General features: G+C 44.7%; 1 protein-coding gene across 3 annotated transcripts in view; it reads right to left on the reverse strand.

The window, feature by feature from the left end:
* The window catches only part of dync1h1 (dynein, cytoplasmic 1, heavy chain 1), a 43,085-nt gene extending 23,556 nt beyond the window's left edge, over positions 1-19,529 (reverse strand). For 2 of the 3 annotated variants that reach the window (XM_088924823.1, XM_088924822.1), the window contains exons 1-34: positions 19,171-19,529; positions 17,229-17,316; positions 16,386-16,559; positions 15,599-15,854; positions 15,024-15,210; positions 14,571-14,842; positions 14,086-14,313; positions 12,499-13,575; positions 12,030-12,209; positions 11,687-11,836; positions 11,378-11,524; positions 10,893-11,033; positions 10,129-10,305; positions 9,810-9,920; positions 9,600-9,719; positions 8,852-9,091; positions 8,463-8,618; positions 8,213-8,326; positions 7,967-8,077; positions 7,530-7,739; positions 7,071-7,217; positions 6,674-6,840; positions 6,301-6,474; positions 5,966-6,131; positions 5,475-5,663; positions 4,757-4,957; positions 4,193-4,475; positions 3,861-3,961; positions 3,424-3,583; positions 2,887-3,133; positions 2,360-2,543; positions 1,559-1,771; positions 877-1,115; positions 362-518 (exon numbers count right to left, since the gene is read on the reverse strand). In XM_088924823.1, coding sequence (XP_088780949.1) covers positions 362-518; positions 877-1,115; positions 1,559-1,771; positions 2,360-2,543; positions 2,887-3,133; positions 3,424-3,583; positions 3,861-3,961; positions 4,193-4,475; positions 4,757-4,957; positions 5,475-5,663; positions 5,966-6,131; positions 6,301-6,474; positions 6,674-6,840; positions 7,071-7,217; positions 7,530-7,739; positions 7,967-8,077; positions 8,213-8,326; positions 8,463-8,618; positions 8,852-9,091; positions 9,600-9,719; positions 9,810-9,920; positions 10,129-10,305; positions 10,893-11,033; positions 11,378-11,524; positions 11,687-11,836; positions 12,030-12,209; positions 12,499-13,575; positions 14,086-14,313; positions 14,571-14,842; positions 15,024-15,210; positions 15,599-15,854; positions 16,386-16,559; positions 17,229-17,316; positions 19,171-19,429 — 7,026 coding nt within the window. In that variant the 5' untranslated portion in view covers positions 19,430-19,529. The remainder of the gene's footprint in view (positions 1-361; positions 519-876; positions 1,116-1,558; positions 1,772-2,359; positions 2,544-2,886; positions 3,134-3,423; positions 3,584-3,860; positions 3,962-4,192; positions 4,476-4,756; positions 4,958-5,474; positions 5,664-5,965; positions 6,132-6,300; positions 6,475-6,673; positions 6,841-7,070; positions 7,218-7,529; positions 7,740-7,966; positions 8,078-8,212; positions 8,327-8,462; positions 8,619-8,851; positions 9,092-9,599; positions 9,720-9,809; positions 9,921-10,128; positions 10,306-10,892; positions 11,034-11,377; positions 11,525-11,686; positions 11,837-12,029; positions 12,210-12,498; positions 13,576-14,085; positions 14,314-14,570; positions 14,843-15,023; positions 15,211-15,598; positions 15,855-16,385; positions 16,560-17,228; positions 17,317-19,170) is intronic. The other variant, XM_088924824.1, reaches the window with a different exon arrangement.
* Between the last annotated feature and the right edge of the window lie 233 nt (positions 19,530-19,762).

Below are 19,762 nucleotides of genomic sequence, written 5' to 3' on the forward strand. Positions count from 1 at the left end.
ACCTAGTTTGGTGCACTTTTCTTATCGAGTATTATTTGCAAAACTTTTTAAAATGGTTTCCTCTTATAAGAACTTCTATATTCAACTAATTTTCCTTTCACAACGTGAAGTTCAAATCCCATTATTATAGTTTATAGCATATGGCAACTGGTCCCGTTTTTTAACGGATCAGATGAAGTGAGCCACTATCTCTATAAACATTTTAAAATATTCCTTAATAATACCATTTATTTTCTAATATTTTTTGTTTACTGAATCAGAAAATTATGTTTCTCCGACAACAAAGCAGATTTCAATGCACTGGTCTGTTTAACGTCTTGAACATGTGTTTGGCAGCATTTCTCTTTTAGAAAGCACCTACATTAGGTGGAAGACTGAGACGTTCTCCATTGGGCAGGGTAAGCAGCTTGTTATCGTCCAGCACCGAGTTCAAGTTCTCCACCCACTCAGGGTCCACATCACCATCGAAGATGATCCACTGGCGCTTCTGTAGCTCACCTCTCACGTTGTCAATAATCCTGGACAAAAGCAAACATGCTTTCAATAAAAGAGCTCAAACCAACTCTTTATCAAAGAACAAATAACATTCTAACATGCTGCCCACTTTCATTTATGTCTGTATGACTGCTGCATCTAAATTGCAGGTTGGTCACAATGTAAAATGGCAACTGTAGACCTTAAGTTGAATGCATATGATTTTATACCTAATCATATATACATGATTTTATATGATTTTAGATCCCTAAAAAGCTGAAGAGTCCTTAAAAATAATTTTAGCTCTCTAATATCAAGGAGTAAGACCTAACATATTATACTGTAAATCTCTATTCTCTGCCAAACAGCCACAGTTTGACACAAAAGAGCAGCTCAGCTTACTTCCTAAGCACATGTGTGAACAAGCCATCAGTCCACTCTCGGGTGTTGGGGTCCAGTGTCCCGTACAGGTGGTCTTTGCTGATAGCCTTTGGATCAATGATATGGGCCACTCCCTCGACCCCCTCCAGTCTCTCCAAGGCTTTGAGCAGCACTCTCCAGGCCATGGACTTCCCACTACCGGAGGGGCCCACCATCATCAGCCCGTGGTTAATCTGCGTGATCTGGTACAGCTGCAGCACCTGCAGACAGAACAATCCCACACCATGAGCTAGGCCATTTGAAGGAGCTGCAAAGTCATATCAGTTCTATTTCCACTTCTTTAAAAAATGTCAATATCGACTGCTTAATACCTTGAAGATCATTTTCCATTTTACAGCTTTATTCTCCTTATAACAAGAGTATTGGCTTATGGTTTCTTTTAACATTTCAGTCATTAGAAGCCAAATGATACCTGCAATATCGACTTAACTGTCCAGCCTCAATTATCCTTAAACTCATGACAATGAATCAAAGGATCTTGTGTATTTTATAAATTTACCAATCTTTCAGCATTCAAATGAGAATTTTCCATTTTTGCTGTGCAGGGTGCAGCAAATGTTTTATATGCACAATTCATTACAGGGAGGAATGAGCCAGCTGGCTCTCCGAGGCACACACTACTGTCCATAGGAGAAGACTGTACCTTTTCCACCCACATGCCTCCCACGTCTTCTCCTCCTCCATAGGTGAGGTACATCTCTGCGCAGACTTTCTTGAGCTCCTCGCGCAGGGCGGTCATCTCTCCGCGGTGGTACTGCACCCCTGGGAACACATCTGACAGCAGGCTGAACAGGAGTGGGATGTCCTCTGCCACCAGCTTGGGTACCATGGTCTCACACACACTCTGGATCAAGATCTGAGGGGAGGTCGCATTAAAAAAGAGTGAGTAGAGGAGAACGATGCCCAATATCGGTTCAACAAAATACTTGTAAAACAGTCAAGACCATCTCTAAAAGCAATAACAGGACACCTGTAAAAACAATAAATGGTGATCTACATTCTCGATGTTAAGTTCTTAAACCATAATTTTCAAGGATTTTCTGCTAAGTCAAATTATAAAAGTAACTCCTAAGAATACAGAATCAGGGCTTCACAACATATAATTTGGTCCCCACCTTGTGATGTTTAAATCCCGAAGTTTTCCACATTTGGAAAGGAGTTAAGGATCACGTTAATGTGTGTACTCAACTCATTGCCGATCTTATGGTTATACCACCTTTTTTAAGTTTTGTAAAGAGCATAAATTTCTTTATGTTCCTCTTTAAGGTTAGAACCAGTTTTTGATAAAAGCAGCAAACGATTAGTTAAAATACTGTTTTATATTGGTCTGAAATAAATGTGTAAAAAAATCAAACGGGTACATCTTCCTTTTTTATAAACTGCCAAGCAGTGTTGATTTAGTACTTCTGCCCAATGCCAATGATTCTACACACAGGCACATTACCTCTTGCTCAGGTAGATTCTCTGCAATTTCTCCCTCATCCACATCCTCTCCACGCTCTCTCTTCTCTCTCTTGATCTTCTGGATGTGCTCTCTTTTCACATTTCCTGCACTCACCAGCACACTCTTCAGGGCACGCAGGCCAAAGTCATAGTGACTCTGGGAGGACAGCTGCTCATCACACAGCCTGCGCACAAACACAGAGCATGGGTGTAATTCTGAATGGACAGGCTGGTTCAAATGATAGAAGCTAGAAGCAGCCCCAGAGGAGCCACTGTTTGATGTTGAACAGGGTGAGCTGTTGGCTCATGGCAAGAGATGTCTCAGAAAAGTCATAAAACCTCACTCCTACTGCCGATATATTAAGGTCCCCACCTGTGCATCACTGGAGCAAAATTCCTCAAGGAACAATTTTCAAACACATGAAACTATGACCGTGAAGGAAATGTGCAACTAAAGCCACTTAATACCAAATCAAAGATTTCCACATGTACAAACAACATGCCCACATTCTAAAATAGGAGACGTACTTGAAAAAGGGGACGATCTTCTTGGCCAGGATCTCAGCAGTACGGAAGCCCTGGGAGTAAAGCATGACCTGGGCAATCAGCTGGCGGTCAGGCTTGGTCATGGCCAGGCTGCGGAAGAGCTTCTTGAGGTTATCTGGCAGGTTAGAGCGACCGGCGTAGCCTGGGTTCATGGTGATGAAGATGGCCATGTCTGGGCTCACTTTCACTTGCTTGTTCAGCAGCTCACAGGTGATGGTCTGACTGCCTGCTAGAGATTTATATTACACTCAAATTACCATATACACTACTCACAGGTTTTGTTAAATGTGAAAATGATGCAACTAAAAAAATAAACGAAATGCTGAAACACGTCAGAATGTTATTTGAGAAATGTTCTAGGTGCTTGCTTCCTTTGCATTGCTCTAAAGAAAATATGAATCGGTAATGAAGGAATGCAACCTTTAACAGCACAAGACAGTTTCTGCCTGACAGAGCTACTGTATTTAAATTGGCAATTCTGTAGGTAGAGAAAACACAGCATTAGGAGAGCATACGTACCACGGTCGCGGTTGGGATTGTTGTGTTCTCTCAGGGCAACCTGGATGAACTGGACCTGCTGCGAGACAGCCGACAGCATCCTCTCCTCCAGTCGGTTGAACTCATCGAAGCAGCCCCAGGCGCCCACCTGGCATAGCCCCACGAAGATACGGCCCATTGCCTGCAGAGCAGGAAGCCACAGGTCACTGCCAGCCAGCAGCCATCAGGCATCCACACAAGACAACTGCTACAAGTCATTACTGAATCCGAATAGATGAGCTCATCTCGCAAGCTGGGAGGGTTTCTAATTTCCTGGACCTAAACAATTAATAGCAACAACTTGTTTTGAAGTATTTTGAGTGTCTTACAGAGAGAGCTTATAAAAAGACAATCAAAAGAATCCAAGATTGAAATACAGGAAGGTGAAAATAGGAGCCCAAGTGACCATTTACACATACCTGGAAATCAAAAGTCTCATCACAGTTGAATACCAGCACAAAGCGTCCCAGCTGGTGACCAAGAGCCTTCACAGACTCCGTTTTCCCTGTCCCAGCCGGACCTACAGCAGTGCAAAAAAACTTTATTAACACAAAAATAAAGTGTAAAAGACCTCAATAAAACTTGCATTAAGACTAAGAAAAGAATAAAGTTAATAATCTTATTGACTACGCAGACTGGAACAAAAAGCAGATGAGACCTGGTCTCTCAAAAAGGGAGCTTAAGAGCCATTCGCCAAGTACTGTGGCAATTAATCTCTATATCTCCAGAAGTAGAAAGGCTATCTACTGACCGAAGGGAGATCCACCAAGCCGAGCCTCCAGAGCCTGTGTCATGGTCAGGTAGCAGCGGTCAGTAAGGGGTGTTTGCACCAGCTTGTCCTGGACACCCAGGTACTCGAAGCCATAGTTAAACTTGGCATTGGCCATCTGGATAGAGAGCTGCTGCAGCACATCTGTCTGCTTGGGGTCGAAGTAGAAACGCATCTGGCAGAGCCACTCGAAGGACTTGGGGTTGTCAATCTTGTTCTTAATAAGAGTTCTGGTGACGTCCCTCTGATGCACAAGCTCCGTAATCTGTTCAGAAAAAAAAAGGAATGAAGTCTACATTTCCAAGCTGGGCCTGTTCACCGGCTGCATACCAGATCTGCAGCACAAAAATGAACCGTAATTTTCTTAATTTAGTCTATAACAACGTGAATGCTGTCAGTCTATGATAACAATAATAATCCATCAGCATATGCAAAATAGCCTTTGTAACTACAGTATATGTGAATATCACTCTTCTATATGCTAAGAGCCCAATGCTCAGTTTTGCCCCCCCCGCGTCCATCCTGCAGAGTCTCCAGGTCACTCACCAGGTGCTCCAGTTTCTTTCTGCGTAGTGGTGGCTGCTCCATCAGCACAGTGTCGGCCAGCACATTGAGAGTGGCCTCCACGTTATACAGCACCGCCTGCATGGGAGACATGTCTCCTCCACTGGCACTAGCAATGGTGTTGAGGGCATTCTCCACATTTTCAGACCAGGCAATCTGAGCTGACAGAACCACAAGCTGGGCCTAGAGACAGGGAGTGACAGGATTTAGTCAGTGCACATCTACACGTATCTGCTCCATGATCTGAAAGCAATGTTCTATAGCAGGGGTGCCCAACCTTTTTTAATATAAGATCTACTTTTTCATTTACCAGTCCAGCGCGATCTACCAGTATGAATTTGAAGCTCTGATATAGGAAAAACAGACTGTGGGCACATCAGTACAATAACGATACCCATCACTAAAATGACAGCAAATAAAAGCAAGTGACTTAGCACACACCGTATTGTTTCCACAGATCATAACGGACATCATTTAAACAGCTTATAAATTACTTTTGGTACTTGATCAAAATGTCATCTCTGTAAATGATTGGTACCGTAATTTTCAGCTTAGTTTTATTTTCAGTCTAAGCTGTATCTACAAAGCTCCCGTAAACTCACAAGCTCTTGAGTAACTCAGATTATACAAACAATGAAGTAGTCTGTTCGAGTGAGAGTACGTATTGTAGGCTCTAAAGGCAATCTAAAAGCACACATACTTGGTATCTGTCGATCCAGTTGATGTAAGTGGCCAGGTCAATGGCTGTACCCTTGTTAAACACTCCGACTTCAGTGACGGACTCTGCAAGCAGCTTGGCCAAGGTCACCCTCATCTCTTTCTCCACCAAAGTCAGCCACTCATTGATCTTTGGGTGCTCTGTGATTGACACTGGGGTCTTGTAAATAATCTGGGAGATGAAAGTAGACATATCAGTATTGATTACCACATGATGCATAAGAGAGACTTTGCCCACTCCCCCACCTGAGCAGTGTCATCTTTAAATTGGTGTTGGTTCCATCTTATACATTTGGAAAACTGTGGACTAAAACCCTGGCAGTAGAGCAACAAAAAAAGAAGGACCTTACTAAAGGTCGAAGCCAATCTGGAGATCTTAAGTAAAAAGATACATGGCAGCGCTACAATAAGGAAGTAATTCAATCTTTAAACACTCTGCCGTTCCACACCCTCCACCCCATGTCGGCCTCGTACCTCCTCTCCTTCTCGGGAGGAGATGCCCAGCACTTCGGTGTTGTCCTCGTTCAGAATGATGCTGGACACGCCCGCAAACATCTTCTTGAAGTGTTTCTGCAGTTTGGCTACATTTTTGCTGTTACCAATAATTTCCAGCAAGTCTTCATCACCCACAAAGTAGAACCTATATAAGAGATGAATAAAAAAATACTTTAAAGAGAAATCAAGGGCCCTAATGTCTTTTCACTAAGGCAACTTCTGCATGGCTATCCTGCACCGGGGCTTCACGGACGGCTTTACAAGGGCTTCCCGCTGCCGCAGCGGATGAAATGAGTATGGTGCCAATCAAATACCGTGGGAAGGATGAGCGCTCCCTCTCCAGGTATTCTCCCAGGGCTTTCTGGATCTTTCCCAGCAGGTCTGCCAGCCTCTCCAAAGATCGCTGCACACCCTGGATGTTCAGGACATCCATCACCAGTGGGGACTTTGTCACTTTCTTCATCAAGGCCAGGAACTCGGTGCTGATGCTGTGTGACATTCGAGGGGGAAAAGAGTAGAAATATTCTATTAAGTCAAAAGCAGTTTTCACGTGACTTTAATCATTTAAATAGTTGCTGTATAAAGAATGGTTTGACAGACAATGTTCTTGAAGTCTGTTTTTGCAGCTTGGTACTTTTTACTGTAGACCACAACGGAAACTCCTGCCCATTCCCTATCCTTACCCACCTCTGGAATCTCTGAGTCTCGACTGGTAGCAGGTGCTTGATGTCAGCACTGCCGGTGAAGATGCCCTCCAGATAGACCCAGCGGCGCTGCACATCTATCCATACATCAAACAGCGCCATTATTCTGTTCAGCTTGTCCTCCCAGCTCAGTGCATCCTCCTCAAACACCTGCAGCACATGGGACAATTCCATGAACAGCAGGTACAAAGAAGAGATGGAACAAAGCAGCTCCGCTGGTCTTCCCTTTGGCATGCCATGCAGCAAAATTCTCTTGCAAGCTCTAAGACTAACCCTATCCAACCATAAAACATACAGCATTTAACAAAGACAGAGAAAAAAGGCATACACCACGACATAAGGAGATTTGCGACTGCTGGAAGGCGTGTGGGAGGATATACCTTGTAGTATGGAGAGAGCTTCATAGCGGAGACGCTGTTGATGTGTTCCTTGACTTTGTTGAAAAGGTCGTCCCATCCACGGATCAGCCGGCACTTGTTCTGGTAGTTGACCAAGTCTAATTCATAGGTGTTCCACACCTCCCGAATCTACAAGCAAAGAGTCAAAAGGTCTATAAGCAAATCTTTAGCAAAAATGGTCCCAGAAAAGGAAAGAAAAAGTATCTCTTCTTGGGTGGTAAGAATCCTATTACTCTGTTCTAGTCATAACTGTTGAGCTTGTATCTAATGCATTTTTTAATGCTAAAAAATGAGTCCGAAAAACACTCTGGTAGCACATCACGTCTGGGAAGGATTTTAACCAGAGTCAACTTCACTTGTGTATTAGAAAGACTTTAAGAGAGCAGTGATGGCTTTTCTTGCACGGATGTTGATTCCATGTTATGTTGGTACATAACCGACCTGCTTGAGGAACTCCTCGAGGGCCATCTCGCCCTGGGCAACCAGCAGAACATCTTTGACGATGGCCTCATTCTTCTGCAAGTCAACATCCCAGATCTGGCCCAGCGTTAGCTCTGACAGCACCCAGTTAACATGTAGCCTCTTCATCAGCTGCTTCCAGTGCCGGTCCTTCAGTGCCTCCGATTTCAGTTCGATCACCAGCATGTTTATCTACAAGCCACAATGCAGAGATAATTTAAGCCCCTCATGAGTAAATTCAGGCACATATGGATAATTATATACAGTACCTCCTTGCAATGCACAGCCTTATGAAATATCAAATTAAATCATTGTTACTTTTGGATTAAAGACACCATTTTAAGACTGTTTAGAGAGTTTATGCTTTTACAAAAGACTTCAATGTAATATTTAAAATGTCCTTATTGAATGAGACTCACCTTCATGTAGCCCTTGAGCAGTCTCTGCACATACTCATAGGAGGCATACTGCCGCAGCCGGGCTGGGAAGTTCTTCAGCTGGTTCAGGAGGCCATCCAAGCTTTGACGCAGCTACAGAAAGAATTAAGAATAAAAAAAATGATTAGGTCAGACACCAAAAATTGGCACAGTGGGTTTTAAAAATTAGACCAGCTATACACTAAATTCAACAGTGCATTTAATTTTAGCAACAGAATAAAGCAGTACCTTGCGTGGCTGCACAGAAACCCAGGGCTGCTCCTTCATCTGGTCAATCTGCTCCCACACCTTAGACAGCTCTGACCACACTCCCTTCAGGTCTTGCAGTTCCTCCAGAGCCACCTGCACCAGAAACAAGTAAAGAGACAGATGTGCATCAGACATTCCTCTGAGTGACAAAAACAGGGACAAGTGAAAGGGTGTCTGATGAGTGTTAAAAGGACTGTGTGCACCGTGTGAGACAGCAGAGCACGCGTACCTGCACGCGTTCCTCGCTCCCGCTCAGCAGCCCAGTGTCAGTCAGCTCCAGGGCTTCCTTGGCTTTGGCACATTTCTCTCGGTCGTCCTTCAGGCGTCCAAACTTGCCCTCGTAGATGGTCAGGGCCTGGAGAGCTTCCTCCGGTCTAAGGTTTCCCTACAGGTGATGAGCAAAACGCCATTGAACAGAGCTGCACATATGCTGCACAGGGTGCATGTTGTCCCACTACGATCACATGTTTGAGACTGACTTTCTAGTTAAAAACCTTTGAAAGAGTACAGAGCTAAGCAAAAAAGCTTTAAGAAACTAAAGGTCTCATATTTCATATTAAAGACTTAAGTCCTTGAAATGTTTGCCCCAGGAGAAGGGAGGAGGGTGAGAAGACTCACAGCGACCGGCTTGGTCTTCTCCCAGTCAGTGAGCAGATCGGTGGTGCGGCTCTCTACGGCGCGGTCCTCCTGCACAATCTTCATCTGCAGGTTGGCCACCTGCTGCTGGATGGCCGTGTCCTTGCGCCTCATGATGTCGCTGAACGCCCCCCACTCTCCCTCGATGTTGTCGATGTACAGCCAGGATGGGGGGAACTGGAACCGCTGCTTCTCCAGTAGACGCTGGCCATTGCGGTAAAGCTGAAGGAGGAGGTTACAGGCAACGAGTTGAAGTCTTAACCCATCCAGCCGAAATCCTTCAAATCCTAGGGTAAGGGTCATGGCAACCTGAAGCCTAGCCCAGGAGCACAGGCTGTAAAGGGGGATTACACCCTAGATGGCACACCACAACCCACACAATGCATACGCACACGAGACACTTTAGAGACACCCATATGTCTTTGGAAGATAATTACAAACTGGAACACCTGGCAAAAAAACACTAACATAGGGAAAATATGCAAAATCAACACAACAGGGACACCAGTTTGGATGTAAACCTGGGACCCAAGGCCTGGGAGGCATCAATGCTAACTGCCCCACCATCATGCCAACCAATAAAAAAAAATATTAAACCTAATGCTCAGAATTGGTATCTAGTGTTCACAGGGAAACAATACAAGAGCTATACATTTAGGCATAGCTATGCTACTATTTTTTTTATACAAGGAAAGATAAAGCTAATTCAGTTTATAGAGGCCTCCCTTACATCGACTTGCTTCTCAAACTGCTTGATCTTGCGTTTCAGGGACTGCACATAGGTGATAAAGGTGACGGCGTCGGAGGTGCTGGCTGTGTCCACGGAGTGCTGCTCCAGCTCTTGGCGGGACTGTGAGAACAAAACAAGCGAGTGAGGTAGATACTAGGAAGCTGCCCACCGATACTTCATTATGATGAGGCACATGACATTTACGCCTACCTTAGAGATCTGAGAGTGGAAATCCTGCATGTTCTGTCCAAGCATCTGCCCAAATTTGCTCAGAACTTCTTTGTGCCAAGAATCATATTTCAAGTTCACCTTCGACTGGACCTGTATTTCGAGAGGAAAAAAGAACAAAAAATGAAACGGTCTCATCTGTTCTGACAGGATGTGACAGGAACAGAACAGCAGTAGTGCACTGGAGTCAAAAACTGAGCTATGATTTGGAGGTGCAAAAAAAAAAAGGTACCAAACTGAACTATTTTATAGATAAGCCATTCATGTCAAACAATCTCCGGGATCAGTCAGTTGATTTTACCTTGCCGTAGTCTATGACCACAGGGCCAAACTCCTTCTTGGTCTCGGCATTATCAAAGGTTCCTCTAGCTTTTCGGATCTGAACCAGCAAAGCCTGCCACTTGTTCAGATCCTCCCCGAGACGGTTGTAAATGTTCTCTGCCTGCATATCCCACAGACACTGATACTGGAGCCAAACCTGAAGAATTTAGACAGGGAAAACAAGACAACGTCAGCAAATATTTTTTCAGGAACTTGAGATGTTCGGAAGCACCACAGAAAAGGTGCATCACAGCCAGGGCTGCATTCCAAACTTGAAGTTTTTATCATGTCCCTTTAAACTGAAGTGGGTGAAAGTCACTTCAGTTTGGAAAAGTGTTACTTGCTTTTCTTCACTGGGCATCAAAAACAAACCTTATTTTAACTTTGTACAGTTCACAGATAACCGTGACAGCCCAGACTTGAACACGTTTGTTTAGTTTTACAGATAAGTTTTGAATATTTTGTCTTTTTTTCTCCAGCAGTTCAACAAGAGATACCCAAAATAATTTTCCTTTAAAAATAAAAGAAGGGATGAAGTAAAGAAGATTTGCAAAGTAATAGGCTTAAAAACAGATATAAAACAAAAGTACAAAATTCAGAACAGAATCTTACTTAAACTTTTAAGAATTATAAACTCAAACTGCAAACCATTAAGGTTTTGGTTACTGGAGTACTGGAATTTGAAATCAGTTTCTAAGATCATGGCACAAAACAAAGGCCTGTCAAATATAAAGAGAGCCATACCTTCACATACTGCTCGACCTCATTAACGTTCTCTCTGACAGCAGAGTAGGCTTCCTCTAAGGCAGCAGGGCCATCAGGCATCCTGGTCAGGGCATTCCTATAGTACTTCTCCTCCTCAGACAGTTCATAGTGCACCCCCACCTGACAGCAGAAAAATCACACCGCACTTGTTAACATGCACACAATAAAACCTCTTCACTTTCAATAATCTTAACTGAGCTGCTACTTTATTATTCAATTTCAGAGAAGCATGTCCATGCTGGGAATAATTCAGGAGTGAAAGACTAACACAAAATTAGCATCAATAACAGAATGAGCTTTTACACATTTCCAGCTGCAATAAGCTTTTTTAAAAATCTTTCTGTATCACACAACATGGTTGTCAAATTCAGATTAGACACAATAGAATCCACTTTCACAGGATTTGATTCAGACATTGAGACTTGCTTCCCAGTCAAGTATTAATAATTACTTAAACTGCAAACCTGATATCTCTGACTCTGAATTCGGGGAAGAGACAAGATGACCATCTTCCACGCAAACATCTCCTGATAAAGCTTGTACCGGCAGTCTTCAATGGGTGGGTTAAGGTAGATGACTTGATTCGTGATCCTCAGCTCATGTACAACATTCTGCAAAAGAAGACAACGTATGAGCAGCAAGAAGTAACTCCTGCATCATATTAAATACCACACGGTGGTAGCACAGCACCTAATCAAACACCAATGCACACCTGCACTCAGAAAGCTCTGAAAGATATGGTCAACCTTAACAATGTGAACGTGAACTCTCACCTTGATCTTTGGTTCTCCTCCAGGCTTGTGACTGACTTGAGGAGCGTCAGTGTCCATGTCCACGTCTGCTTTGTCTTCCATCTGTCCTCGCAGGACCTGGGTCCAAGCTCGGAGTCCGGCCTGCAGACGCACACCCAGGATCCTCTCGATCTGCAGGGATATAAAAACAGGTAGTTTTGAGCTAACACACACGGCACATCCAAAAACGTCAAAACAATTTATTGTTAAACTGTAAGAAATGTCTTCTATTACAAGTTAGTCAACCTTCTAGTACATCTTCAAAGAAAAAAGTTAAGCACATCCCACAGTCTGAACAAGTTCAGACAAAACTGAATTCACTGACCTCCATGTCCAGCTTGTTGACCCAGATAGGCAGGTTGGAGTAGGAGTGCAGGTTCAAGTCATCCACTGCCTTCTGAACTCGGTTCAGGATCTCGGTAAAAGTCTTGTGGTCATACATGCAGGTCTCCAGAGAGCGCACCTCCAGGTCAATCTTCTCCTCAATGATGAGAAGGTCATCCACCTAGGAAAGGAAATACAAAAAGATCAGCACTTACATTTTCAAACTTCTAATTACTTATCACATGAGAACTCAGATAACCATGGCAGTCAGACAAAATCTTAACATGTCTCACATCATTCAATAGGCATTTAACAGAAAATCCCCAACAGCAGCAAATCACATTCCGACTGACCAACCTAAAAGAGTGACAATGAATTACTGAACCCTGGTAATCAAAACGCATAAGAAACTCCTGAAAGTAGAACCCGATAATATTATTAAAGACAAAGGGAGAAAGCTGAAAACTGACCTTCTCCTGGAAGTTGAAGACCGTTTCTGCCAGACGCTGGACGTAAGGATCGAGCTTGTAAGACTCCCACACGAGGGCAATGCCCTCTCCGATCAGAGCCTGGACCTCCTTCTTCAGCCCGGCCACCAGCAGGGAGATGGAGATGCGCTCCTCCACCTTCTCGCAAGTGCGCTCGTAGGTGCGCACGCTCTCAATCAGGGAGATGGCGAAGGGGTACAGCTGGTTGGCCTGGTGGGCCTTGTTGACGATGGCCAGGGGCACCCGGAAGCCCAGCCACTTGAGGTTGCGCACTTCTTTGGAGAGGGTGATGATCTCGGGGAGGAAGTTGACCTTCAGCTTCAGCACATTGCCGCTGCGGCCCCGCGCCCGGGTGCTCTCAATGGTGAAGATGCGGCCCGACACGCCCAGGTTCCGCTGCTGGACCTTGCGGGCCCAGTCATCGAAAATCTCCTGGGTGTTCAGCTTCATGCGGAAACTGTCGCCGTCTTGCTTCAGCTTCAGCCCCTCCACGTGGTTCTCCCAGCCTTTGCCGAGCACGTCCTCCACTCGCTTCATGTAGGCGGTCAGCTGACGGTCAATCTGCTTGGCCCAGATAATGGAGCCGGAAACCGGAGGCAGGTCGCGTACGTGGCTCATCTTGCAAGCCTGGCTCTGGGGGTACTGCACCTTGAACTTGTCGTGCAGGGACTCAATGTCATCCTTCACGCGCTGAATAAGCTGGGTCTGGTACTCGCGAATGGCCCCCCGAATGTGCGGGCGCACAAACAGAGCGTTGAAGCGGGAGAAGATGCGGAACATCTCGTTGGCGTTCTTTGCCGTGCCCAGCTGGTCGCGCAGGCGGGCGGTGATGCGTGTCTCCACGCGGTCAATCCGCTCGTCGTAGCGCTTCATCGCCGCCTCCCACGCCTCCATGCCTTCCTTCGACACGTCCAGCCCGTCCACCTCCTTCACGTTCTCGTAGGCCAGATTCACCTCTTCAATGGCGTTGGCGTCCGCCGCGTCAAAAAGAACCTCCGCGACTTTCAGGTCTGGAGGCTCCACTGCCTCGCCTGGAGTCTGCTGGGGGACAGCGGATACCTGTGACCAACAAGCAACAGGGAAAGATTAGAAATACATTCACCGTCATAAGATTAGACTAAACGTTTAGTTTTTTTTCTTGATTCTTGATTTGGGCCATTTGTAACATGCAACAGAAGGCCACACACAGTCAGGTGAAGGATTTTTTTATATAACATCGTGACCTCAAAATTATTGCAATTATAACACTTGTAACCTTATGTTTGCACTCAAAGCACCAATCCTAACATCCACCATTAGCAAAAGTTGCTAATGTTTAAAATGCTTCTGTTAACAATATGTTCTTGGGATTCTGACACAATGCACAGACTGCAGGGAGCTGCAAATGCAGCTGCTATATGGTGCCTTGACTTCAGCTGAAATAAAGGCCTGATGATTGCTTCACCTCTGTCGCCTGGACTCGTATTCTTTTTACGGTCTCCTAAAGAGGGTTCCCCCCTCACCAATCTGTGAAGCACAATCCAACACCTCACTCAAGTCTCCTCGGGGGTCTCGTTCCCAGTGCTGTACCTGTGGTCTGAGGACGCGCACGATGACGGCTCTAAGCTGCTCATGCTGCCGTCTGAAGCGCCTCATGTGATCCAGGCGGGACTGCAGCTTGCGGTGGGCGGGGTTGATGCGCCACACCATTTTGAGGTTCTCTTCCCTCTTCCTTTTCACAATGTCCCTCAGCAGCACCTGAAGCTTCTCATACTCATCATCCCAGGCTTGAAAAACCTCAAAGCATGCCACCATCACCTGAGAGAGAATGGACAGGGAGGGGATCAACAACAAGCTTGAGGAAGCATCACAGGCAAAGACATTTTCACTCTACAAATAAGATAGGAAATTTTCTTTTTGGCTGTTGACTGAAACTTTCATCAATCCACTCTACATTCTACCCAAGCTTACGGGTTTTCCGATCTACCTTTGCCACTCAAATCTACTGATTAAATCTCCTGTTGTTAGACCTTTTCAGTTTAAAGAGATGAAAAGCTCTACTGAAGAAAACTGACCTTGTCAAATTCTTCATAGGCCACATGCATGAGCTTCCTGGTCCCCAGGACTTTGAGAAGCTGGGAGCTGAGGTCCCTTGAAATAGCTTCCACTAGGCGCAGGGCTCGCTGAATGGGATATTTAGTGTTCCTGATCTTCCTCAGGTGGGTGAAAATGGCCACTAGGGCCTGGCGAATTTTGTCCAATTCTGTGGCTGACAGAAGGTCGTTCAGTGGAAAGTCTTTCATCAGGGGGTTGTAGTCATTGACAGTCTCCACAGCCTGTTTCAGACCTGCAAAAAAACCCATTCAACCTTATAAGACAGAAATCATTATTGCCCATAAACAATCAGGGAGGATAAGAAGATTTAAAACACTTGGTTTTCTTTGTAAATGAATCACAAGTCAGAATAAGCACACAACATAATGAAACAACATGGAAAAGTCTCCGAGCACACAGGAAAGCCCACTTACCAGTGTCGGTGTCAAAGCTGACCGTTGCGTGGAAACGTTTGCCATGTTTGAGGATGTCCAGGGTGAGAAGAACCTCAGGGCTTTCCCTTTTTTCCTGGATGCGGTTCAGCGCACGCTCCAGATTGAGCCAGAAACTGATCTCTTGCAGTGCTGTTCCAGAGGCAGGGTCCCTGTCAAGCTTGGTCACCTGAATAACGGCAGGAGAGTAGCAGCAAAGGGTAAGGACAAGGTCTACTGAAACCCAGCACAGACCACAGGTGCTGCATGCTGACCCACCATGGTAGTGATGGGTCAAAACAAAATATTTAGGTTTCAAGTAGTTCAGCTGTCGCTCTTTTTTTTTTAACCTTGAATATGCAACCTTTAACAGAACATTATGAAGATCCAAAAAACAACTGTAATAAAAAATTACATGCAAAGATATTTTAAATACTATCTGCAGATGAAAGCCATGTTACATTAACATTACTGTTTCATGCAGAAGTTTAACATACATTAGCAGTGTAATGGTGCCTTACGTTACGCTAATAAAACACAGAAATCAAACAGTGTCCCATGCCCCCTCCTGTTCACACCTTCTGAATCTCTCTGATCCAGCGGTTCACCCCAGACTGCAGCTGGTTGAGGAAGGTGGGGTCCTCCACTTTATCCCCGAAGTCGGTGACCTTGGGCTTCTCCCCACGCTCGTAGCACTGCTTGGCAGTGTTTGTAATGATGGGGTGGATCTGCAGGCTGATCTCGGGGATCTCGATGTTCTGTTGCAGGTGCAGGAGCCCCATCTCCAGCTCCGCGATCTTCTTTTCCACGGAGGGCGCCATCTTGTCGCCATCCCTGGATCAGCAGGAAAAAAACCCAAATCAGGTACTATTGATCTGTTACAGAGAGATTTAATAAGGGGCCTTTAGCTTCACAATTTGGATTCAACACTGTACCTAGGTAACATTGCTTTCAATTGCATTACTACGCTACCTTTAAAAGTAGTCTATTGGTTGATTCAAGCAAACACAAGAACATTTCCACCATTTGCCATTTATTTACAATTAGCTCCCTTAAATTCATTTATCAATACTCGAAATGTGCATCCACTTTCAAAGTATCCTAAACTCATGAGTATCCGCAGACATTCAGGGTGCTTAGATGCATAATAATTTAGCTGATGTGTGGGGAGCGTTCTGGCGCACTACGGCTGCCATCGCATCATCCAGGTGGATGCTGCACATTGGTGGTGGTGGTGGAGGGGAGTTCCCATTACCTGTAAAGCGCTTTGAGTGGAGTGTCCAGAAAAGTGCTATATAAGTTTGAGCAATTATTATTATTATAATCTTGAGAGGCAAAGCACAACCTTTTAATCTTAAAGTGTACCTGTCAGCCTTCCCAGACTCCCGGATGTAGGATTTGAAGAAGGGGGCAACGGCGTTGCTGATGAAGGAGTGTAGTGTCTCATAAGGAGAGTCCTCGCTGAGCGTCAGGACACGCAGCTGTGATGAAATGGGCTTGTCAGCATCGATGACCCCTGTCCTCTTGATGCATGCCAGGCTGCAAAGGCACACACACAAGACACGGACTTAAACACATTGCTTCACTTTCGCGGTTAGAAGGAAAAGTGCTCTAGCCAGTGTGCTGTTGGTTAAGCTCAAAAGGATCACATATCTCATGAAGTCAACAGGCTGGTTGAACAAATAAACTGGTTTGTAGAACAAAAGTTGTTACCTGAACACAAGAGCTACATTGGCTAACTAAAGTGATAACTGCAAAGTGTTAACAGCACAAATGCAGTTAAATAACTCAACTATCACATTACAGTAAGTAAATTCCAACACTTCTTTCATGTGTGCTTTTATAATCCTTGCTCTGAAATCAAGTTAAAACTAATAAGAAAAGCAACAAGGACTCGCCTTGTTATTTCAAAGCCTAGTTTTGCTATGAAAATAAAATATGCTTGTGTAGGCAAACATTTCTATATCTATTTATTAAACAATAATCCCAAATTATCTACTATATTTATGGACCTTGTGTTGCTCTGATTCACCATGAAATATTAAATATCCAGTACAATGAAATCATTCAAAAAAAAGTAATTCTTTCCAACTCTAAAGTAAAACAAATATGACTAGTGTGGCAGTGCTCTGATAAAGAGTATTTTACACTACTGCAGTGCAATGCTGTTTCCGCAGGAGACAGACTCTATAGTCTAGCTTTCCAAACCTGTTTGACTTGAGCCCATAGTGAATATCAATGCTGATGTTGTAAGAGATGCACTCCTTCTCCTCTTCTCCCTCATCTCCAACATCCTCTACAAGGAGAGAAACAGAGGAATAATTCAGCAGTCTAGGTAACACTCCTCTGTTCAAGACCCCGAGGAAAAGAAAAATCAATTTAAATTAAGAGGAGGAAAAGAACAGATACTGTACTCTATATGCCGTTAAATCCTGAGTCTTTAATCCTGATATGGACAATGTTTTTTTGCTGCTTGAAACTATTATGATGCAGACAAGAAAATACAAAAAAAATAACATTCTGTCATGCAACACAGTAATTGGTGCTGGAATAATACAAAGTCCCAGTTTCAGGATCAGCTGATGTCACTGTGGGTGGGGCACTGGCCCAGTGTACTGAATGATGTAATCACTGCAGACAGAAATGCACTGACATGGCAGGGCTGAAGTGAACTTTGTCACTAAAGTCCAATTAGCTCACTCCAGCAAGACTCAATGTCACACTGCAACATACAAGTTCTGAAACTAGGTATTAGCATATTAGCAAGGGGGTCCCATGCAGAAAACAAACCTTTCCTTGAAGTGCAAAGCAATCATTGAATTGACAACACAGAGACAAAATCTGGTGATTTAAATCAAGAGGTAACTGTTAGGTAACTAGCAATTAATAAATCTGCTGAAAGGCGATAAACAAAGACCCTCCACAGATCACCAGGCACTATACCCTAAACTGATTATGATGCACTTTTCTCTCATTTCATTTTATAAAATGATCGCATACAGGCAAAGCATGAAAACATCAAACGTAAATTCTAAGAAATGTTATGTTTAAAAACGGCAAGCTGCTGCAGACCTGTCGTTTGGAAAAGCAAACGTATTATCGTCTTAGCGCAGGATAAATCTACTCTTTGTCTGGGCACGGTGCAATGCAGCCTTCCGTAGCACTACTTGCAGGTAAAAAAAAGAAAGGTTTCTATAAGACGTTTTACCATCTAAGGACCTGTTTAGACATTGCATGAGGACACGAAAGCTACCCCGAAATAATATCCTGAGCTTGGGATATGTCCAATTACAAAAATATATATTTGCATGCGAGGATCTAATTTGGGATTGCGGCAAACTGAACTTCCACTAAGAGAATAATTATACTTTGGTGCTTGAGATATAACCCACTTTAAAACCTTAATTTTAAAGCCTATATTTTTACGATCCGGTAATATTTTAATAAACTACCAAGGTGTGATAAACAGAAAGCCATATAAAACTGTGATTGTTGTAACTTTTAATAGGGGAATGCCACCTCTTCTTAACTCCAGAGGACTGATCATTACCAGACCACACCTACTGGAAACCTTGAGGAAGCAGCGCCAGTTCAAACACACAGGTGAAGCCCAATGCTCCACCCTTGCGCTTTTCACAGACTGTGTCAACAAAACAACTAGTGTTCGTACGCAAGTACCGAAAATAGGGAAAACGACACAAACGGTCATCGAAGGCAAATGACCGCAAGGCGGATACATACCAGCGAAACTGATGCTATTCCCCGCCGGATACCTAAAATAACCTAATTTAATGAGAACGTTTCTTTAAAGCACTGCGTATACACTACTGACCCCGAAAAACAACTGCAGCTCAGTCCGTAAATTCCCCAATAAAACCGAGGTCTATTAAAGCGATAGTTCTATTCAAACAGCTATTAAAACGCACATGAAAGGGTCCAACGAGAACTGGGAATATGCGTTAAAGGGCCGATTCTGCACGCTGTGGGTCGTACAGGGTACCACGCAGCCAGAAGCCCTCAGGCTATGTCTCAGCAGTCTGGCTGGAGAGTGATGCAGCATCATTTGGCGCTGGAGATGCGCCGACGGCACCAGCCCCCCCACGTCACCTCAGCCTAAGCACCGATTCTCACACCTCGTACGGCAACGGACCTTTCAAGGTGTTCCTCTCCACCAGGATGGTGTGGACCTGCGGGTCCGAGAGGAATTTCCTCATCTGCTCCAGCGAGCTCTTCTCCTCCAGGGCGGTTTCCAGGGCGGCCGGGGCCTCGCCGCCATCTTCCAGGAGCAGCGGGACAAGCTTGCGGATGTGCTTCTGCAGCACAGACGTGTCAGCAACGGTCTGCACGGCGGCGGACACCTCCAAGGTGCCCGAGCCGTCGTCTCCGCCGCCTCCTCCGCTATCAGACATCTTCCAGTGCGGTCTACCACTGAATGCTATACGGTTTATTCCACGGAAGAGGAAGAGGGAAAATCACCGCTCCTGCTGTCGTCGGTTAAATGAAACAGACTCCAGCGAGGCTCTGGTCAAATGACAGCTCTGAGCGACGAGAGCCGTGACGTAGGCGTGCGCCGTGCATTCTGGGACTTGTTGTTTATAACTACGTCACTTTAATGGCGGTCGGCATGAGAAGAAATACAAATCCCATAAACCGATCTGGAGTGTTGTCCATTGTCTTTTTCTTTGAGAAAATATTAAAAGGGAGTGGTTCTCTGTCTATGCAGAAATACTGGGGTGTGCTAT

This window comes from Atractosteus spatula, chromosome 9 (genome assembly GCF_055471065.1).
Source record: "Atractosteus spatula isolate fAtrSpa1 chromosome 9, fAtrSpa1.hap1, whole genome shotgun sequence".
Taxonomy (NCBI): domain Eukaryota; kingdom Metazoa; phylum Chordata; class Actinopteri; order Semionotiformes; family Lepisosteidae; genus Atractosteus; species Atractosteus spatula.